The sequence below is a fragment of the Rhineura floridana genome, chromosome 4 (genome assembly GCF_030035675.1).
Source record: "Rhineura floridana isolate rRhiFlo1 chromosome 4, rRhiFlo1.hap2, whole genome shotgun sequence".
In the NCBI taxonomy this organism is placed as follows: Eukaryota; Metazoa; Chordata; class Lepidosauria; order Squamata; family Rhineuridae; genus Rhineura; species Rhineura floridana.
The window spans coordinates 132,017,259-132,038,830 of NC_084483.1; the positions used below are offsets into that span (position 1 = coordinate 132,017,259).

Consider the following 21,572-nt stretch of genomic DNA (forward strand, 5'->3'; position numbering starts at 1 on the left):
AACAACACATCTGCCAAGGATTCTAAGGGACAAGAGTCAAACTGCACCCCTTGTCCTGGAGCCTAAAGCAAAAAGACCCAATTATACGTGGCTTGTGGCTAAATGGCCAAGGTGCTGGATTCAGAGCCAAACTTCTCTTGGAATGAACACAAACTGGTAAATAAGAGGTAGCTTTTATTAAAAATAAAAATATAAGCACAAAAATATAGCAAAATAGTTCCTTAAACCAAACATGCAGGAGACTAGGTAAATACAAAATACAGAGAGATCAAATCTCAGGACAAAATAACAAATTATCTAATCTATTTTATACTCAAACTATAGGCAGACCGGCAGAAGAATTTCATCATTCCATATCTCCCCCAGAGATGTATGGCCTGGATAGCATTAGGACATCAGGGAACACAGTCAAGCATTGAACGTTGAGCAATAGGCCAAACCCTCAACTCTACTTTTATGAGAAAAAGCCCTACAGCCAGGAATTAATTAGCTAGTCAGAAGGCTTCCTAATGATGAAATATAGAGCTTTTGCACCTAACTGTTGTGCAGTTTCTCCAACCTTACCAGACCTGTGGCCTTGAGGTACCATTTGCAGGCTAATAAACAAGTGTTCTCACTGACTGCTTAATTAACTGGATTCAGTTGTGAGAAGTGAGAGTCTCATACCCTACTAGAGGCCCTAATTCAGGTAAGATATTTCCCCCACAATTCCTTGGCATAGAACCATCTTTGTTAGCAAAACTAGACTTTCTTTACAGAGGTGACTGACAAATGAAATTAATAGTAATGTGTGTGCACATGCTACTTGTGTATGTTGAATATTTTTGTGTTTAATGAAAGCTATAAATAGGGAACAATGAAGTCATTTTGCATACAGCTGGAATATGCAAGAGTTCTACTCTTTTGTACTTGTATGATTCTTTGATTCTTAAGAGTAGTTTAATGCTGCCCTCATTCATTGTATGGCAGTAAAATAATATCTGTAGAAGAGTGTCTGCAGCTGGATTTTTTTTGTCTTGCTTTGATCCTGAAATATTTGGTGTTGCATTGGCAAGACTACTATATTATCCTGTTGTAGTTCTGTGTCACTGAAATAAAAATAGTGCTGTTTGGACAGTGGCCTTCAATTAAGCACTCCTAGGGGAAGGAAGCGGTTCATAACAAAAGCAATACAGTCCGTTCTATAAAATAGCTCCTTCAAAGTATTGATGTGTGGAAGTGCTTCATAATATAGCTACCAGGTCTGTTAAGCTCTTGGTTTCTGGATGAAAATACTCACCTTACCCCATATTATCAAAGAACAGAACCTGCCTGACCCTAAATATACTGCGGTGGCATTGTGACCAAAGATGTTACTCAACCGTAATGATGTTCTAGTGTTAAGAGTCTAAGATGAGCCAAGCTGGATCAGATCTTTGTAGTGCATCTTACTTCCTACAGTCACCAGCAGATATGGTTGCCAGGTTCCTGGCCTGAGACTGATCCTGTATCTTTAGGAGAAGAGAAAATCAGCCAAGTGCAGGTGTACTTGCAACACTGTAATGGGAACAACCACAAGGTGGAATTCTCCCTTCCCCCTACCAGGGGAAGACCCTTGGTTGCCAGGCCCAGCCTCCAAGAGGTCTTGTGTATCTTTAAAAGTTGTGCAGGGGGAAGTGAGAATTCCATCTTGTGGTTTTTCCCATTAGTGTTGCAAGAACACCTGCACTTGGCTGACTTTCTCTTCTAAAGATACAGGATCAGTCTCAGGCCAGGAACCTAGCAACCCTACAGCAGCAGATGTTTTTGGAAAGACAATAGCCCTCTGTTTTGTTGTCCCTTCTCCGCCAGCAACTTGTATTTTGAGGTATGCTGCCTCTCAGCCTGGAGGACCCATATAAAAATTAATGATTAATAGCCATTGATAGACTTGTCCTATGTGAATTGTTGAATCCTCCTTTAAAGCCAGATGAGTTAGTGCTGAGTTGTGGTAATGAATTCCAGTGAAATATTTGCTTCTATTTGCACCAAATCTACTGCCAATCAATCTTCAGGGATGTACTGAACTCTAGTGTTATGTGAAAGGAAGAAAAGACTCTCTTCCATTTTCCCCACACCCATGCATCTTTTTATAAACATGTGTTGTGCTGCACCTTTTCCAATTCAACAATATCATTCCCAATATGGGATAATAGGAATGTGCACATTTCAAGCATTTCTGGTACAGCCGTATACTTGCAGCAAGAAATTATAATTATTGGCAGTTTTTACTGAGGTTTAATATGCATGCAACACATAGATGTTATTTCTTAATTCAATTTAAAGTAGTGGAACAACCACAAATGCTTAACATATTTCAGCTTCTAGAAATAGATCAAAGGGGGACTGACTTCCAGCAAATCTTTCTGTTGTTTGGCTTCCCCTACTAGGAAGTAAGTTCAGCTGAAGTCAATAGGACTTATTTTTAGGATTGCATTGTTACTCTGACAGACCCTGTCAGTTTTATTGTGCTGCTTGTCAGTTTTAATCCTTTCTTTACATGCTGGCAATTTCAGGCTTTTTCAGGCTTTGGTTACAAGCAGCCATCAACAAACATTTATTAAGGAATAATCTGTTTTCAATTATAGATGCATTCAAGTAGCCTAGCAAAATAGTTTGGCTATCTTTAGTCATTCTGTTAGTTTTTTCCTCACACTTTTTAATAAGATCATTTTAAATATCTTTCTTTCACTTCCTAATTTGCTGTTTTCTTTCCTCATATGCACTGAGTTGATGGTTACATTGAGCTATGCACCACAGCTCCAAGATCTTTCCTGGTTAGTCAACCCTTGTTCAGTCCCCTCTCAGTTTATATGTGAAGTTAAGATATTTTGCCTTGGTGTGCACACTTTGTATTAAACCTCATTTGCTATTTGGCATATTAACCTACTTTGGAGAGATCTTTGTGGAACTCTTTGCAGTATATCTGGGTTTTCACTATACAGAATAACACTTTCCACCAGTTTGCTCAGAACAGACATTGTTTTGGCAACTTTGCAATTCTTCAGAAAGGAGTCCTATTTATAGTGACATATTTTTGTTAGTAGTTTCACATTTGATTCCTATAAGAAAAACAGAAGTTTCAGTTTTGAATTACACTCGAAAGAGTTCTTGAAGGAATCAGATTCAGTAATGATTTATCAACAATTAGCCCCAGAACTCCATCTATTATCACCGCTATTTCAAAAGTTCGCCAGCCCCCAAAGTGGTTCAGATCTAGGTATCTATCTAACATCTTCTGCAATGCAGACAGAGACAAATAATTTGTTCAGTTTTTCTGCAGTCTCCCATATCTCTTTTAGAAATCATTTTATTCCTTTGTCTGATGGTCTGACTGCTTTGCCTCTTTGGTTTTCTGCTTCTTAGGTATTCAAAAATATTTTTTTATCTTGACGTTTGTTTTTCCCCTCACATTTGGGCAAGATTCCCACTTTCTAAAAGGAAGCTGTGCTGTGTTGTTTTCTTTCTTTTCTGCTTATTAACGGCAGCATTCTTTTGGACATGTTAGTGGCTTTTCTAATCTGTGCTCTACCCATATTGAGCTTCTGTTATTTTGATTTAAGTAAACCTCTAGGAGCTCTGAATAAAGTTGATGCTCTTGACACTCCCTTTTTACTAAAACCCTTTATCTTTCATAAAAGTTTTCTTCTTCTGGAAAAATTGATTGGTTTGCCTGCAACTCGAAACTATTATTTGCTTGAGTGTGAACTCTCCTCTCCTCTTGTGCGGCTAGGATGAGGGCTTTGTTAGTATTTTGTTTCACAGAATCCTGGCTTGTCACATCACAGAAGTCAGGGATTCTGGTTTAAAACAAACCCTTGTCATTTTAAAAAATGAAGCAAATTGTGTTATGATGCTGGCTTGTTAAACTAACCAGACTTTGTTTTAAATCATGAACCCTAGTTCATATGACACAACAAGCCAGAGTTCTGTGATAAGTGAAATAAAATGAGATTTGCTGTTCTGAATTGTAATTTTATTATATTTCTGTTTTTTGTACATTACTTTGTTGCATATGAAAGGCATTATTAAAATAGTTTAATAAATGCTGCTGAATTCCTCCTCCCAGCCATGCAGGAAGGAAGTGAACTCGAGTCTTGCTCAGGCTCTTTCCAGCTTGTGAACATAATGTTAAACTTTAGAGGTCCATGTGAATCAGCCCTAACTGAAACTGTTGCTCTTTCTAGGAAATTTCCCATTTATGTTGAGGAAAAAGGTACACTGGCACAAATTAATGAACATCTGTACTTGGAGATGGTGGAGTGGACACGTTAATCATATGGCTACACTCAGAGATGGTGTACATGAGATCTTAGAGCTCTGAGCTTTCTTGCTTTCCTTCTTAAATTTATATCCTGCCCTTCTTCCCAGAAGTAGCCCAGGGCAGCAAACAAAAACATTAAAAGCACTTTAAAACATCTTAAAAACAAAAGAGTTTTAACAAAACATTTTAAAAACTTATTTAAAGAACAACTTTAAAAATATCTTAAAAAGCAATTCCAGCACTGATGCAGAATGGAATCCGGTTTCTACTTAAAAGTTTCATTGAAAGAGGAAAGTCTTCAATAGGTGTTGAAAAGATAACAGAGATGGCGCCTGTCTAATATTTAAGGGGAGGGAATTCCAAAGTATCGGTGCCACAGCTCTAAAGGTCCACTTCCTATGTTGTGTGGAATGGACCTCTTTATAAGATGGTATCTGCAGGAGGCCCTCACCTGCAGAGTGCAGTGATCGACTGTGCATATAAGGGGTAAGACAATCTTTCAGGCGTCCTGGTCCCAAGCTGTGTAGGCTTTGTACACCAAAACTAGAGTCTTGAACTCCCAGTAGCTAATGAACAGCCAGTGCAATTCTTTCTGCAGGTGGGTAACACATTGGCAATACCCTACCCCAGTGAGCAGTTGCACCACTGCATTTTGCACCAGCTGCAGTTTCCGGACCAACCTCAAAAGCAGCCCCATATACAGTGCATTACAGTAATCCAGCCTGAAGGTTCCCAGTACAAGGACAACAGCGGTTAGGCTATCCCAGTCCAGAAACGGCTACAGCTGTCTTACTAGCTGAAGCTGGTAAAAGGCAATCCTAGCCACTGAGGTCACCTGGGCCTCTAGCAACAAAGATGGATCCAGGAGCACCCCCAGACTACGGACCTGCTCTTTCAAAGGGAGTACGACCCCATCCAAAGCAGCATCTGTTTCAGACTAGTCAAACTCCTAAAAGGAGGGTTCCCAGGGCTGAACAGTAAGAGGATGCTGATCCCCAGCTGTTAAAGAAAGTTGGAGCATTCAGCTGAGCAAGAAGGCCACATTCTAGAGCAAAAAGGTGACTTTCCTGATGTGATGATGCTGATACTTGTAGAGTCAGCAACAGTTCACATCCATGAAAGAGGAGCCAAAAGCAGAGAGTTGTACATTACTTAAACTGATTGAATCAAATCTAAATACACTCTCCGGGGACTTAAAGACATAGGGGAGATAGCATCAAACACACTTGATTTAGGAATGCAAAATGGGGAAAAGATTAATCAATTGATGATAATATTTATTGCCCACTCTCCACCCTTAGGTCCCAGGCAGGTTACAGAAATTAAAATACAGTATTAAAAACCATTAAAACACATTACACTCACAGGAGTAGAGTGGGCCCTAGCTAATGACAGTTTTGCTTAGAGGATGCTGAGAACTGTGGGAGATTGTAGAACCAGTGCCTTCAAGGTGTTCCAGAGTCATTAAAAGGTGGCGACATTATGGGCTTTTTAGAAACATGGTTTATAAAACTCACCACATGGACCATAGAAAAAGTTGCTGGAAAATAGAAAATTTGGTTCATACTACATTGCTCCAGGGACTTCCAGTTCAAGAGGGGTTGCAAATGTATTCAGTGTATCTTGTTTTTGATTGTAAAAAAGTGCTAGACAACCCAAATGGTATATTGCAATTAAGGGCGTTAAATCTAGATAGCCTATTACTATAGTTTCAGAATATAGCCCAAACTCTGGACAATCTCAGACTTTTTGGAGTGTACAAAAATGTTCTACGAACATCTGATTGATGTGTGGTGTGCCCTTACTCCTTCTGACTTTACTTTCCACTCAGCAGGTTATGTCACATACTCAAGAAGTGATTATATTTTGGTTTCTACAACATTGATTACATGGGCAAAAAGACAGCTTACATTATTCCAAGAACAATTTCAGACCATTCCCCAATGGTGGGAGGTATTTATCTGAGTTGCCCATAACCACAGCTTTCTGTCTTGAGATTATATTTTTCATTACTGGCTAACGAGTGGTTGATATCTGAGACTAGCTGATTACTTTCAGATCAATCCAGGTTGTGACTTACCCTCTTGTGTCATCTGGAATGCCCCCAAAGTGGTCACTAGGTGTTGGTGATTTGTGAACCATTGCATATTAAAAATGTAACACTGGAGAAAGTGCAACAACTTTGTAGACAGATAGGAAAATGGCGTCCTAAGCTACAGCAGCTGCACCTTCACGCTCCTCCAGCCTTTTAATTTATATGTGAGTTTAACCTTCAAACTTCTAATTTTTAACCGGCATCAATTTTAAACCAGAGACCTCTAATTTATAACGCTCATAATTCACAGAGATAACCCTAAGTCAAGCACTTTAATTGACTCGAGGTTCTATTTTACGCCGGCCTTGAGAACTACTACAAACAAAGACCGGCAAGCTAAGGATAAACAGAACTACTATATTAACATTCCTTCACCCGCTCTCAATGGACTTATAATTGAGGATAAATGTGCCTGTGGAAAACAAGAAAGTAAGAAAGAAAATAAGACTGAAAAGTCTAACTGGTAATTACTGCTAGTTAACATCTAGATTTTAAAGGAACAACGATAACAAGCTTACCTTCCGAACTAATATTAATATTTTTAGTAACAAATAATTTCCACTTGGAAGTTGTAATGAGTTTAGTTTGGTTTGAAGATTACTCTTGTTAAAGACCAGATTATGATTTAAAGAACTGGAAACAAACGATGGTTCTAACCAGAACAGCTTATAAAAAATTGGGTATTTCACCCAATGAAGAACTTTCTTCAGTTCAATCAAACAATCCAAAGAATTCTAAACAAACAACTAAAAATAACTCAATTTTATAATACAAAAGAGACATCAAAGCAAGAGACAGAATTCAACTCTAATGCTCAGTTAGAGATAGATAACAACATAAATGATTGGACATTGTTAAGTAAAGCCTCTGAACATGGAATACTAAATTTTGCACAAGAGCTACAAGCAATAGAAGCCTTAAAGAACTCCTTACACTTAGAAGAAGACAAGCTGAAAGCAAATTCATTAAATGAGATCTCATACAGCTCTATGCCTCCATTAGAATCATCTCTAAATGAAGCTTCAGCTGAGCTGATAAACTTAAAGGAACAACATTCACCATCATTTTCTGAGGAAGCTATACCCGAGTCAAATCTACTGGATGAAGCCCCATATACCTTCAATTCGCATGCTGCTCTAATGCAACAAGATGAACTTTTTAGTCTCATTTTAAGGGGTAGCCCCCATAACCCAGGATGTCCAGATACTTCACAGACTTCTTCGTGCAAAGATATAATTGCGAACAAAGCATGGAGCTCTGCAGTAACACAATCTTTAACTCAAATCTCAAACTTCGTTGCTGAATCCATCTCATTATTTACCACACTAACAAACTGTATAATGAACCCAGAAAACAAAAATTGTGGGAGCAATGGAAACCCTGACACTGCAACTCAATCAGCACAAACTACGCCCATGGACGTTAAATACTGTGTTGAGAAAGGCCCCAAAACTAAACAACATCATCAAGTTTACCGCATGAAATGTAGCAAAAGAAAACTTCAAACCAAATCCAAATCACAAATGAATTTCCGAAAGCTTTTCAAATTAATAGACCCTCCATGTCAGCAATCTGAGATAAAAAACAAGGAAAAAAAGCGAAAGAGAAGAAAAAAGAAATCTAAAGCTCTTGAGCATTCAATCCAACCAACTACGAGAATAAATTCTTCTATATTAGCTGATCCTACACCTGAAATAGAGCCTCTCGAAGACAAAACACAACAATCGTCAATGTTCACCTCACAAAGGAACTTAAAAAAAAACTACGACTCTAAAGAGGGTAAAAATCCAATATATCCAACAATGAATTTAGTCCTAAATAAAAATAAATTGGCGTTCATAAATTTCCCAAAACCTAAGGGCGTTCTGAATTTAAACGAACGCAAACAACATTTCTGTGGACTAATAAAAAGATTTCTCCATATCAACCTCACATCTGATGAAATTACAGATATTAACTACCTATTTTATAACTATGTAAACTCCAGAGCAATAATTTCGTTCTCTGAACCTAACATATCCAATCTAATATATGAGAAAAGATTACAACTTTCAGAACATACAATATGGATTACGAGAGTATTCGAAAATCACGCTTCTCCTCTACGACTTTATGTAGAACCTGATTCTTCTCAATCCCTGCAATCTCCGTATAGGAATCATCTAGATTCGGTGCAAAAACGATCTGAACATTTGACTCATGAGGGATTAACAATGCAAATCGAACATCCAGATAATCAAACAGCAACTAATACAAATCAGACAACAAATTTAATAAAGAACCAATTCTACTTACCTGAAGAATTACTCCTTATAGACTCATACAGCGAACTTGACAGGAAGTCACAATTTGAGATTCTTAGCAGACTGAAAAAATTAATTTCAACCCCGGAAAATAAAAGAGATCTTGGTAGTCAACATTCATTACTAAATCCTTTGGTAGAGCTAAACTCTCAAACTAACTTAGTACTACCAGAACAAGAAAGAGATAATCAATATGAAATTCACTTACCAACACCATCTAAGACAACTACACGGACCCTCGTAACCCTGCAATCGAACCATTTAACATCCTCTGATACTAAATTAAAAATAGTATCTTGGAACATTGCGGGGTGGAAAACTAAGATAAATGATGAATACATAAAGAACTTCTTGTGCAAGCATGATTTTATCCTACTACAAGAAACCTGGGCGGTGGAAGAAATCAGTCTAGAAGGCTATACACCTTATTTTAGGGCTGCATCTATGAATGACAAAGGTGGCCGTCCAAGTGGAGGCCTTATTATCTACATTGCAACTTCACTGAGAGTCAAGTTCATAAGGCAACATATCCTAAATAAATTGGTGTTAGCCATTGTTTTAAAATTTCCAAATTTTTCTCTAATAATGGTTAATGTTTATTTCCCTCCATCTCGAGACAAAAAAAGGCTGAAGACCAACTAGAATTATTAGAACTTGAATTAATTAATTTGACCTCAATTTATCCAGAAATGTTGATGATTATAGCTGGCGATTTTAACGCCAGGATAGGATCATCTGATTTATCTCTTTATACTAAATACCATCAGCCACTCCCAGTCTTCGAAATCGAACAAAACATTCCACCTAGACAATCAAAGGATGACCGAATAAGTTACGCTGGGTTCTGCCTAATGACCTTGACTAACAAACTAAATCTTGTTTTATTAAACGGTCGTTCTAATGGTGATACAGAAGGTGAACTTACTTACTTCTCTGTTCGAGGTTCTTCCACAATAGATCTAGCTTTTGTATCTGAAGAATTATTTCACTCAGTTGAAAATTATCGAATTATGAACCGCCCCAAGAGTGATCACTCCCCTATATCCTTCCTATTAAATTATAATGATAATTCTGCACATCTAAGACAAAACACATTTCCAGATGGAAAAGTGGACATTCGTGCTGAGAAGATCAGATGGCGGCCAAGGATAGGAAAAGCTTTAACAGACAGCTTAAATTCCCCCGAATTACAGGCTGTAAGGGCTCTCCTTTTATCTCCTACCTCCTTGTCTGAACCACTTCAAGATTTTCAAAAATTGATGAGAACTATACAAACAACTATTCAACAAAACCGAAATGCTAAAACTGATGCGGCTGACCATAAATCTAAACCATGGTTCGACAAGGAGTGTAGAGATTCATGTAACAATTTAGTGGATCTATATCATAGGTATGAAAAAAGCAGATCCCTGACTCTTCTGCAAACATACTGTGAAGCTAAAAAGAAGTATAAAAGCCTGATAAAGAAGAAAAAAGAAATAGAAATTACAGAAATATGGCAACGAATATTAAAGGCTGTCAAATTGAAAAATTCTAATGTCTTTTGGAGTTTAATTGCCCATCATTGGCCAAAGTCTAGCCCTAAAATAAATTCTGTAATTCCATCCTCAGACTGGGAGAGTTACTTCTTAAGTTTCTACCAAGCAAATGACAATACGCCTGTTGTGAACCAATATCCTCTTAGTGAGGTTCCCTCTTGGTCTCCTGTAGCTGAAGATGAAATCTTAAAGCTTATAGCGCAATTAAGATCAAATAAAGCTCCCGGACCCGACAATATCCCCTCTGAGGTTTTCAAAACAAACGCAAAATGGTGGGCACCCATTTTGGCAGCCTTTTTTACATACATCGATTTTTCTTTTTTTTATATATAATATTTTTTTTATTATTCAAATTTTTATAAAAACAAATACAAATACAAGAAAAACAATACAACAGAAAAAAATAAAAGAAAAAGAAAAACTTGACTTCCGATTTGTTACAGATCAGCTATAAGTATATAATATATATCAAACCTGTCTCCTAGAACATACGAAATTCACTTTTTTCCAAAGTCTATCTTAATTAATTGTCAAATCCCATTATCATCATTTCATTTTTTTCTTTCAACAAAAAGTCCAAAAGAGGCTTCCATTCCTTAAGAAATGTATCTGTCGTTTTTTCTCTGAGAAGGCATGTCAATTTGTCCATCTCAACTAAGTCCATTAATTTCAATAGCCATTCTTCCATTGTTGGTATCGATTCCATTTTCCACTTTTGTGCATATAGTAATCTTGCTGCCGTGATCATATATAATATTATTCTTCCATATTTCTTTTCCTTTTGTTTATCCATAAAACCCAATAAAAAAAATTCTGGTTTTGACTGAATATTTATCTTTAAGATTTTTTGCATCATCCTACCTATCTGTGCCCAAAATAATTTTGCCTGTTTACACAACCACCACATATGATAAAAAGATCCTTCTTGTTGTTTACATTTCCAACATACATTAGAAACATTACTATACATTTTTGACAACTTTTCTGGAGTCATATACCAACGATACATCATTTTATAAATTTTTTCTTTAAGATTATAGCATAATGTAAATTTCAAACCTTTTTTCCACATATTTTCCCATTGATCCATTTGTATATTATAACCAAATGTTTTTGCCCACTTAACCATACACTCTTTTACTTGTTCTTCTTCCATGTCCATTTTTAATAAAAATTTATACATTTTTGCAATTATGCATTCATCATTTGTACACGAACCTATTTCAAAATCAGATTTATTTATTTCAAACCCATACATTTTCTTGTCCATTTTAAATCTTTCTAACAATTGTAAATAGGCAAACCATTGTGAACTATATCCTTCCTTTATTAGTTGTTCTCTCTCTTTCATTATATATTCACCATGCACATTTTCTAATAGTTCTTGGTAAGTTAACCATTTCTCTTTTCTAGCCATTTCTCTTCTATAAAATGCTTCTTGACTTGAAACACATAGTGGTATTTTCGAAAAAAACCTTGTTTTGTATTTATTCCATATATTCAACAAAGGACGTCTTATAAAATGATTATTAAAATCCACATTAACTTTTACTTTATCATACCATAGATATCAATGCCATCCCCACTTCAGGTTGTGACCCTCCAAATCCAATAATCTTTTATTCCTCAATAGAATCCATTCCTTTATCCAGACTAAGCAACAAGCAGCAAAATAAAGTCTCAAATTTGGTAATCCCAGCCCTCCTCTTTCTTTGGCGTCTTGTAATAATTTAAATTTAACTCTTGGTTTTTTTCCCCTGCCAAACAAATTTAGAAATATCTTTTTGCCATTGTTTGAAAGGTAGATCAGAGGATATGACAGGTATTGTTTGAAATAGAAACATCATTCTCGGCAATACATTCATTTTTATTACAGATATTCTACCCATTAATGACAACTGTAATTTATCCCATTTTAACAAATCTTTCTTAATCTCTGTCCATAGTTTTTCATAATTATTATGAAACAACTTTGAATTTTTATTTGTCATAATGATACCTAAATATTTCACCTTTTCTTCTATTTTAAAATCTATCTTCTCCATTAACTCTTTTTGGTCTCTTAAAGATAAATTTTTCACCAGCATCTTCGTTTTTTGATTATTGATCTTAAATCCTGCTAATGGTCCACATTCTTCTAATTTATCCATCAATACTTTGATTCCTTCCAAGGGATTTTCTAATACAATTATCAAGTCATCAGCAAATGCTCTCAATTTATATTCCTCTTTTTTTATCTTTATTCCCGAAATCCTTTTGTCTTGCCTTATGTCTCTAAGCAGCACTTCTAAAACCAGAATAAATAGAAGGGGGGACAATGGACATCCCTGTCTTGTACCCTTTTGTATTTCACATGAGTCTGTTAAATCCCCATTGACAATTATCTGTGCCTTCTGTGATGTATAAATCGATCTGATCCATTTTATAAAATTATCTCCAAAGTCCATTTGCTCTAGAACCTTAAACATAAATTTCCAGTTCAAATTATCAAATGCTTTCTCAGCATCCAAGAAAATCAAAGCAGCTTGTATGTCATTTCGTTGTTCTAGATATTCCAACACATTCAAAACATTCCTGACGTTATCACGTAATTGTCTTTTAGGTAAAACCCCCGCTTGATCTTACATACATCGATTTTTCAATGAAGATACCGTCGGATTGGGGTGCTGCAATAGTTATCCCAATCTATAAGAAAGGCCCACAATCTAATCCGGCCAATTACAGGCCAATAAACCTGCTTAATATTATAAGCAAATTATATACAGCCCCCCTTTAAGCTGACTACATGGATGGACCAAAATGATATATTAGCCCCCAAACAGGCAGGTTTCTGTCATAACCGATCAGTATTAGATCAAGCTTTGATTCTACACCACTTAATACAAAAATATGCGAATAGGCCGGAAGGAGCATTATACACTGCATTCATTGATTTAAAGAATGCTTTTGATTCAGTGGATAGAGCTAGACTATGGGTAAAACTAAATAATTTAAAGATAGACAAGAGATTGCTTATATTGATTCAAGAACTCCATCATAACACCTCCCTCCAAGTAAGAACTAATAACAAGGGCTACCTTACAAACCCAATTCCAACATTCAAAGGTCTTAAACAGGGCTGCCTTTTGGCACCCCTATTGTTCAACCTCTACATTAATGATGTAGTATATAAATTAGATTCCATATCCTCACACTCACCGATCTTGGCAGAGACCCCGAGAAACATCCTTCTTTATGCAGATGATATGGTTCTAATTTCAAAGACCCCAATAGGCTTAAAACGGCTAATGTCACAACTATCTGCATACTGCTTATCGGAGATGTTAAATATAAACTATCAAAAGACCAAAATAATGGCTTTTACAAAAAAAAGATCTATGCACCGTTGGGTAATTAATGGTAATGTTATTGAACAGGTTAATTCCTTTAAATATCTAGGAATAACCTTTCAATCATCAGGAAGTTTCCAGCTTCATAATAAACTTGCGATGACTAATGCAAAGAAAACAACGAAAGCATTAACAACCTTCTTCTATACCAAAGGAGGACAATCCATCATACCAGCATTGAAAATTTTCAATGCAAAGATTATCCCGCAGCTTACTTTTGGGTCCCAAGTGGATTCCAATGACAATTTATCTGACCTAGAAACAGTCCAGAATAATTTCTTAAGAACAATTATGGCGGTCCCAAAATGTGTTCCCAACTGTGTATTAAGGCTTGAATTGGGTGTGCAAACCATCGCATCTAGAGTGTGGTGGTCCAGAATCAATATGTGGCTAAAACTAATGTTTGAACCGATAGGTTTAGCTCCCCTTATCCTAAAGGACAATTGTAAATTGATGTGGGCAAATGACATATTAAACAGAGTACAAAAACTTGGCTTTTCTATTCAAGCAATTAACGAATTAGGTCTAGTAGCCGCTCGATCTAATATTAGACAGCACCTAAATGATATTGACGTTCAACAACAGTTAATGCTAATTAAAAATCAAAGATGTAACTTAAGCTTTTTAAAACCGATGCCGTATATATCGGACCTCACAATTCCGAAATATCGGAACGCGTTTACCAGAATGCGATTTAATGTCCTACCCTCATCGTTGTTAGATGGAAGATATAACAATACACCATACCAGGAGCGTCTCTGCCCATGTGGATCCAGAGAAATTGAGACGAATGCACACGTTTTATTACGTTGCCCATTTTATCACTCCCAAAGATCACACATAATTCTTCCTCTCATAGACTCCAAATCGCCTAGATCAGAAGCACTTTGGCTTAATTACCTATTATATGATCACTCTCCTGAGCGGACTTTGGTGGTGGCCAAGTATTCCTTAGCTGTAATAAACCAAAGAAAAGATATTCAAAACAAATCTGTGTAGTATTAAATCTTACAAGATTTTAAATGCATTATAATTTTATGTGCTTGTGGTATTATAAAGAATAAGTTTGTTTGAAGAAACTCACTTTTTATAAGATCATCCATTTTCATTTTAACTTTGATAATATTTACTGTTGATAAATGATACATGCATACCTACTTATATTGTATTTTGTTAGTTTAAATATATTTTGCTGTGACTGGTCTTGTGACCGTAATAAAGGATGATGATGATGATGTAGACAGACCCAAATATTAGGAATGCGACACACAGAGGAAACATTGCAGTTATATAGAAAACGTGAAGCAAAAGAAAGAGCAGACTGTTAAAATTATTATATTGTTAGTATATGTAGACCAAAAATATTTTAAGTTCAGAAACAAAAATGCCAGATTTCTAGTTCGGCTTTGAAAAAGAAAAAAGTGATTAAGTTGCCAGATGTTTCAAGACCTCTGGTCCTATCAAGATGAATAGTAATGGCTACCAACAGCTTTATTCTACCAATTGCACAGGGAGAGACACTACCCAAGATCTAGATCAGCTCAACTTGTCTCCCCTCTGAAATGAACAAGAGAATACCTAAATGCACCTGTATCCCTAAAGGAAGCTACCTGGACCATCTTGAAAGCTAAGCTTCATAAAACACATGGGCCACATGGCTTCTTCAATTACTTTTAGAAAGCTACTAAAGATATTCTGGGATCTGATTTAGTAACCCTACATAACATCCTAAGGGATGTAGGTATCCTGGACACTTGGCATTATTAGCACATTACTGCAATATCAAAACTAGGAAAAATTATGGAATTAGTGATATCTTGGCTCTTTGCTTAATGTGGACTAGAAGCTCTACTTCAATTTTGGCAAATCTTGTAAATTTTATTTCAGACTATATCAGTGCTGATCTTAGAAGTTATTAAATATCATTTGGCATAGAAAAAATATTCTCTAAATCCATTGGCTGTATTTTTTGCATACAGCATTTTTTATTGTTTAAACTGGATGTTTTGTTGCAGACACTATCTGGATATAAAGTTAGACCTAATTACCTTAACATAAAGCAATTGTAGAACACTAATTAAACTATTATGAGTGGCCTCACCTCTCCTACTCTGCAAGTAGGTAGAGGAGTGAAACAAGGTTGTCCCATCTCCAAATGGTCATTAGAACCCTTGGCACAAGCCTTTAGAAATCATGGAGAAATTTCTGGTTATAAAGTATGAATGTTTTTGCAGATGTCTGGCCATCATCCTTTCAGAACCTTTAAAGGAATTACCTATTGTTATTTCTTTGATTAATCAATAATGGTTCTTTTGCAGGCTTGATGATAAACTATGATAAATCAGACTCACTATATGTTGCCCTGGGCTCCTGCCGGGAGGAAGGGAAGGATATAAATCAAATAATAAAAAAATAAATAATATAGACCCTTCTGTTCAACAAAAATCAAAACCCTAAGTTCTATTGAGTTTGTTTCTAAATCAGTTAAATGCTATATCTTGTATGCTTGTTCATGGATTATACAGTATATATTAAATCAAAGTATTTTTGTTAAGTAGCTCACTCTTTCTTCAGTGTAAAAATGATTATGCAGATCTGATTTTTATTGATTACATACTTGCTGTGCTCCTGATTTTGGCTTTTTGCTTATCCTAGACAGGGTTGTGCAGTGACTAGTGCGTTAGACTTGGGACGTTCAAATTTTCTCTTGAATAACTAAGGTCATTGGGAGGTCTTGGGTATATCGCTGTCAGCTGAATCTCCTCAGTCTGTATGGGAATGGGATACAAAGTAAGAACATAACCTCAATTTGCTTGATATTCTTTCAAAGTTTAGCTATGAACTGAATAGAACTTAAGTTGCAGTATTACTAGGACAAAGAAGAAATAAAGTTTTAAGTACTTGCATTCTATTTGAGTACAGGTCTTTCCTTCCAAGCTGAACAATTTAGTGAGGGAAGCTAAACTAACGTATGCCCCCCCCCTTTAAGGTAACTCTCATCATGAATATCATCTGTCTGTAAAGCTTATGCTTTCTGCTTGCTTCAGAGAACAAAATTCAGTTCAATATATTTGTGTGGGAGACTTCAAGGCAGATTTGTTGGTGGAGATTTTTAGGACTGACACCCAAGAGCTATTTTGCAATTGGGCCATTGTATGTGATGCTGGAGGAAGCACACTTGAAAGCATCATTTTGACAATGGAAAAAATATTTTGTGGTGATAAGATGCAGCAAAATACTACTGTTAGGCATGCATGTCATAAGACTTGTTTCTCCTTTTCAGACTTAAGATCCTTATTTTAGACACCTGGAAGCTGATGTCCTTTCAAATATGTCAAGACTGGCTGCATAGCTTGTTGTTGGGATGCTTTAGGAAGAGACTCTCAAGGCAGATGGTGTGAAACTGCTTTTCTGGACTGGGTTTCTGGAAGTACTTCTAGCCTGACTGGAGACGTGACTGCTGCCATGGATCAGAACAACAGTTTGCCGCCCTATGCCCAGGGTTTAGCATCCCCTCAGGTAAAGAGGTGTGAATTTGGGAGTTTACTAGGAAACACAGTTTTCAAAGAAATGGTTTACCTAGTCAAAAGTAATGTGCTGTTGCATGGGTTATAGGTGCTAGATCTTCCTCCTCTCATTATACTTTTTCTGCCCCAGCTTTCTCATTATTCTTGCTCCAAACCTCTTTGTATCCCAACTCTTTTTCCTCTCCCTTCTCAACACAGGCCAGGACATGCTTTGGCCCTACTTTGCTCTGCCTCTTCAGGGCCTCAGTGATGGGTGGTTGGTGAAGGAGATGAGAGATGCTCTTGGCCATCATTGAGGCCATTGCCCTGAGTAGAGCCATGCTTGTTGGGCAGAGCAATCTGTATCCCAAGTTTACCACAGCCTGCTTGAACAATCAGTAAGGAATGCTTTTTTTTTTTTGCACCCTCTCTGTTTTTGACTGTCTGGAAGCCAATTCCTTGGTAGGGGCTGAAAGCACTGGAGATGCTTCCTTCCTACCTGCTTCATTCTAGTTGGCTCTTGTGGGTGGGTGAAATATTAGACACATTGACATCTCCACATGGACTTCCTTTCCATCCAAAATCATTTTCCAACATTTTGTCTCTTGGATGCATCCTCAGCACGAAAGCTCAGTGTGTGACTGAGAGAGATTCTTAGTTTGTTTAATTTCAAAATAGTTCAGTTAACAGTACAATTTTTTTATATGTCTACCTGGAAGCAAGCCCATTGAGTTCAGTGGGACTTACTCCCAAGTTGGTGGTATAGTATTGCAGCCTAAATGTACTTAAAAGTGAGTTATGTTAGGGGTGTGTGGGTTTTTTTTAATAAGAGTTGTCATGTATACTTTGATGTTCTGGTTCTCTCTCCCCCCCTCCCCCCAGTCTTTTTCTTTTGCTGCTAGGTAATTTATTCTTGGCTTAAACAATCCAATTTCAGTTGCATTGAGTTGAGGAATAATAGTGAAATTGTAGTTTCAAAACATTGCAGGATTTTTTGGTTCTAGGATGCTTAAAAAGAAGTGTTTGTTTTAATTGCCTTCAACCAGCAAGTCCCAAACTATGTGCTAGGCATGGGGTATGCTGGTGTGTCTTGAGCAGAGCTTGGAAAAGTTACTTTTTTGAACTACAGCTCCCATCAGCCCAATCCAGTGGCCATGCTGGCTGGGGCTGATGGGAGTTGTAGTTCAAAAAAGTAACTTTTCCAAGCTCTGGTCTTGAGTGATGTGTTTTTAAATAAAGTATGCTGTGAACCCACAGAAGCCATTCAGAAGGGACTGCATTGCTTCATGATTTCACTGCTCTGGTTTTCCCTTTATTTTCTTTTTCTTTCTAATTGGCCTCCTCTAGTGGTGAATAATTCTGACACTTCTCTACATTGTATTTCAGTAATACAGGCAGCAATCTTAAGTTCACTTAGGAGTAAGTTTCATTAAACACACTTGGGCTTACTTCTGAGTAAACATGCATAGGATTGCAGTGTCAGTCATCCGTGATGCCGAGACATACATAGCATAACTACCTGCCCTCAGGGAAGGAGTGTTGAAATGAAAGGGAAGGGCTCCTCTGAGAGGTAGTGATTACTTTTACAAGCTCTAAACATCAACTGTTATGGATATAAGAGTGGTGTGTACCTTTTAACTTTATGGGGAAGTGCCTCAGCTAGCAGAAGAGAAAACTAAAAACATTGTAGTGCTAGTGAAAGCATATTTGGGTGAAATCCAGTTTTGATCTTTTTTTTTTAATGTTGAAAATGTACAGGTATCTGAATGTGAATTTCAGTCCTGTTATAGGATTCAGAGAAAAATAAGGTGATAAACGTGTTAGAGAATACTTACTTTCAGTGCAATTCTGCACATGTTTATTTGGAGATAAGGTTCAGTGGGGCTTACTTCCAGGTAAGCATGCATTGGACTGCAGTGTTAATATTCTTACTGCAAAAGCAGTTGTTTTTAAATTGACTCAACAAATACTTAATCCTGGAGTTCAAAAATATGGTCTATAATGTTCTTTAATTCTCTCTTTTTTAGGGTGCAATGACTCCTGGCATCCCTATTTTTAGTCCTATGATGCCTTATGGCACAGGGCTCACACCCCAACCTGTTCAAAGCACCAACAGTTTATCTATTCTGGAAGAACAACAGAGGCAGCAACAGCAAGCAGCCGCACAGCAGTCCACATCACAACCAACACAAGGAGCATCTGGTCAAACGCCACAGCTCTTTCACTCACAGACACTTACCACAGCTCCTTTACCAGGAACCACACCTTTCTACCCCTCTCCAATGAACCCCATGACCCCAAAAACGCCTGCAACACCTGCCTCTGAAAGCTCTGGAATTGTTCCACAGCTACAGTGAGTGTACATTCTCTTCTTCCTGCCATCCTTCAGTAATCCTTTTAATGACTACGTTTCTATAACATATTGATCTTGATTAGCAAATGTGTCTCTTGACATTAGTTTAAGCACTAAAAATAAAGTACTCCAGTGTGATGCAGGTGACTGACAGGCCCACCTGTCAAATTTGCCGTGCAAGGGCTAGGGCCAGATCCAATTCCCCACTGCTGGTTTATCCCCAGATGTAAGTCTGACAAGCCTGAGTTGTTTACTGGTATTCTAGTATTTGCTTGCTTTAAATGCCGTTACGTAGAAGGTATAAAAGGTTCCTAGCTTGCCTAACATGTCTGTGAATTCTCTTTTAGGAATATTGTGTCTACAGTAAATCTTGGTTGCAAGCTTGACCTAAAAACCATTGCCCTTCGTGCTCGAAATGCTGAATACAATCCCAAGGTATGAAATAATGGAGGGTTGACAATGGACATTTCTACTAGCCCAGTGATAATTACTTGCTACCTTTATTTGTTTATTAATTTATTATTTGACTTATATCCTGCCCTTCCTTCCAATAGGACCCTAGGGTGGCAAACAAAAGCACCAAAAACACTTTAAAACATCATAAAAACAGACTAATATATATTAAACCAAAACATCTTTAAAAACATTTTATAAAAAGCTTTAAAAGCATCTTTTTAAAAAAGAAAATGTTAAAAAACATACTTTTGTTTCTGACTGCTCATTTGGTATTCTCCTTTAGTTTCTCCCAGGAGTGGGGAACCTCCAAACCTTTAGTCTCCTCTAGTTTCTCCCAGGAGTGGGGAACCTCCAAGCCATGGGCCTTACTCGGTCCATCACAGTCCCAGCTTGGCCTGTGGAGGCTTTTTCCCCCAAACCACACCCACCTGCCCCATATGTGACATCAGATGGGCGGCAGGTGGAGATTGCAGCTGCCAATGCACAATCGGAAGCCTTGAAGAGTGCTCCTGATTGTGCATTAGCAAAGGGGGTTGCTGTCACTGTCAGTCAGCTGATTAGTGGTGAGAGCAAATCAGGTGGGATTGGCTGCAGTACTGAGTTCCCCATGGGGGAATTCCGTAACCAGCTGATCCTTGAATGGGCTTGCAACAAGCCCTGCTTAGGGCTTTGGAGTACTCACAATCAAGCCCTGCATGCCGCTTGAAAGTCCCAACAAAGCAGCCCATCGTCTGGTGTGATGCTTGGTGACTGACTGATCGTGGTCCCCCCACCTATCAGATTTGGCCCACAAAGGGTAGGCCTGCTGGCCACATGCAGTTCCCTACCCCTAGTTTATCCCCTGCTGCAATCACAAAGGAAATTTCTTTGTATGCTTTGTAAATAAGAGTTCCATGAAAATGAGGTCTTCGAAGCTGTAGCAGAAGCTTTAAAAGGCAATGTTGCAAATTACCAGCATGATGAAGGCTTGGTGTACAAGCATGTTAAACACTTAATATGGTGTGTGCTGGTGACTGTTCTAATAAACAAAACAGGACCTGAAGGGGAGGCAGGCCCACTAGGGTCAAGTTTGGCACTTTGATATCTTTACTCTTTAAAAAAGAATAAACGTAAGGAATAATAAGAGAATTGGTAGAAAGGGCACAAAGGTCACTTGGTTAGCTTTCAGTGAGTCCAAGGGTATTTATATACAAGTAATTTTCTGTGTTGCCTATAGGAGATTTGGGAGGTTTGTACGTCACCTTGAGCTCTTTAGAAGAAAGGTGGTATATAAATAAATAAGAAAAACTCCTTACAGCCATGTCAAGAGGAGGAAAAGGGAGGAAGCATAAAGGCCCATGGCCCATTCCTGACACAGTAAACTGCGATTTAACATACCATCTGAATGTGATCATTTTATCCTCACAACAACCCTGTGAGGTAGGTTAGGCTAAGAGACAGTGACTAGCCCAAAGTCACCCAGTGAACTTCATGGTGGAGTTGGGATTTGAACCCTGGTCTCCCAGATCCTAGTCCGACACTCTAAATCACTACACCACGCTGGTGGAAGCTTTCGTTTCCATTTCTGCTTAACCATAGTTTGTTGTGTTTTCTGAACTGACAAACTGTGATTAAAATTGACTGTAGTTACTTTGAAACAAGCCAGCAGAG

The 21,572-nt window shown here is 37.5% G+C and overlaps 1 protein-coding gene across 2 annotated transcripts in view; it reads left to right on the forward strand.

The window, feature by feature from the left end:
- Positions 1 to 21,572, forward strand: part of TBP (TATA-box binding protein) — a 31,792-nt gene that overhangs the window by 2,371 nt on the left and 7,849 nt on the right. Inside the window, exons 2-5 of one of the 2 annotated variants that reach the window (XM_061624443.1) lie at positions 16,263 to 16,397; positions 16,891 to 17,126; positions 19,141 to 19,466; positions 19,814 to 19,901. In XM_061624443.1, the coding sequence (XP_061480427.1) occupies positions 17,073 to 17,126; positions 19,141 to 19,466; positions 19,814 to 19,901 (468 nt within the window). In that variant the 5' untranslated portion in view covers positions 16,263 to 16,397; positions 16,891 to 17,072. The remainder of the gene's footprint in view (positions 1 to 16,262; positions 16,398 to 16,890; positions 17,127 to 19,140; positions 19,467 to 19,813; positions 19,902 to 21,572) is intronic. The other variant, XM_061624442.1, reaches the window with a different exon arrangement.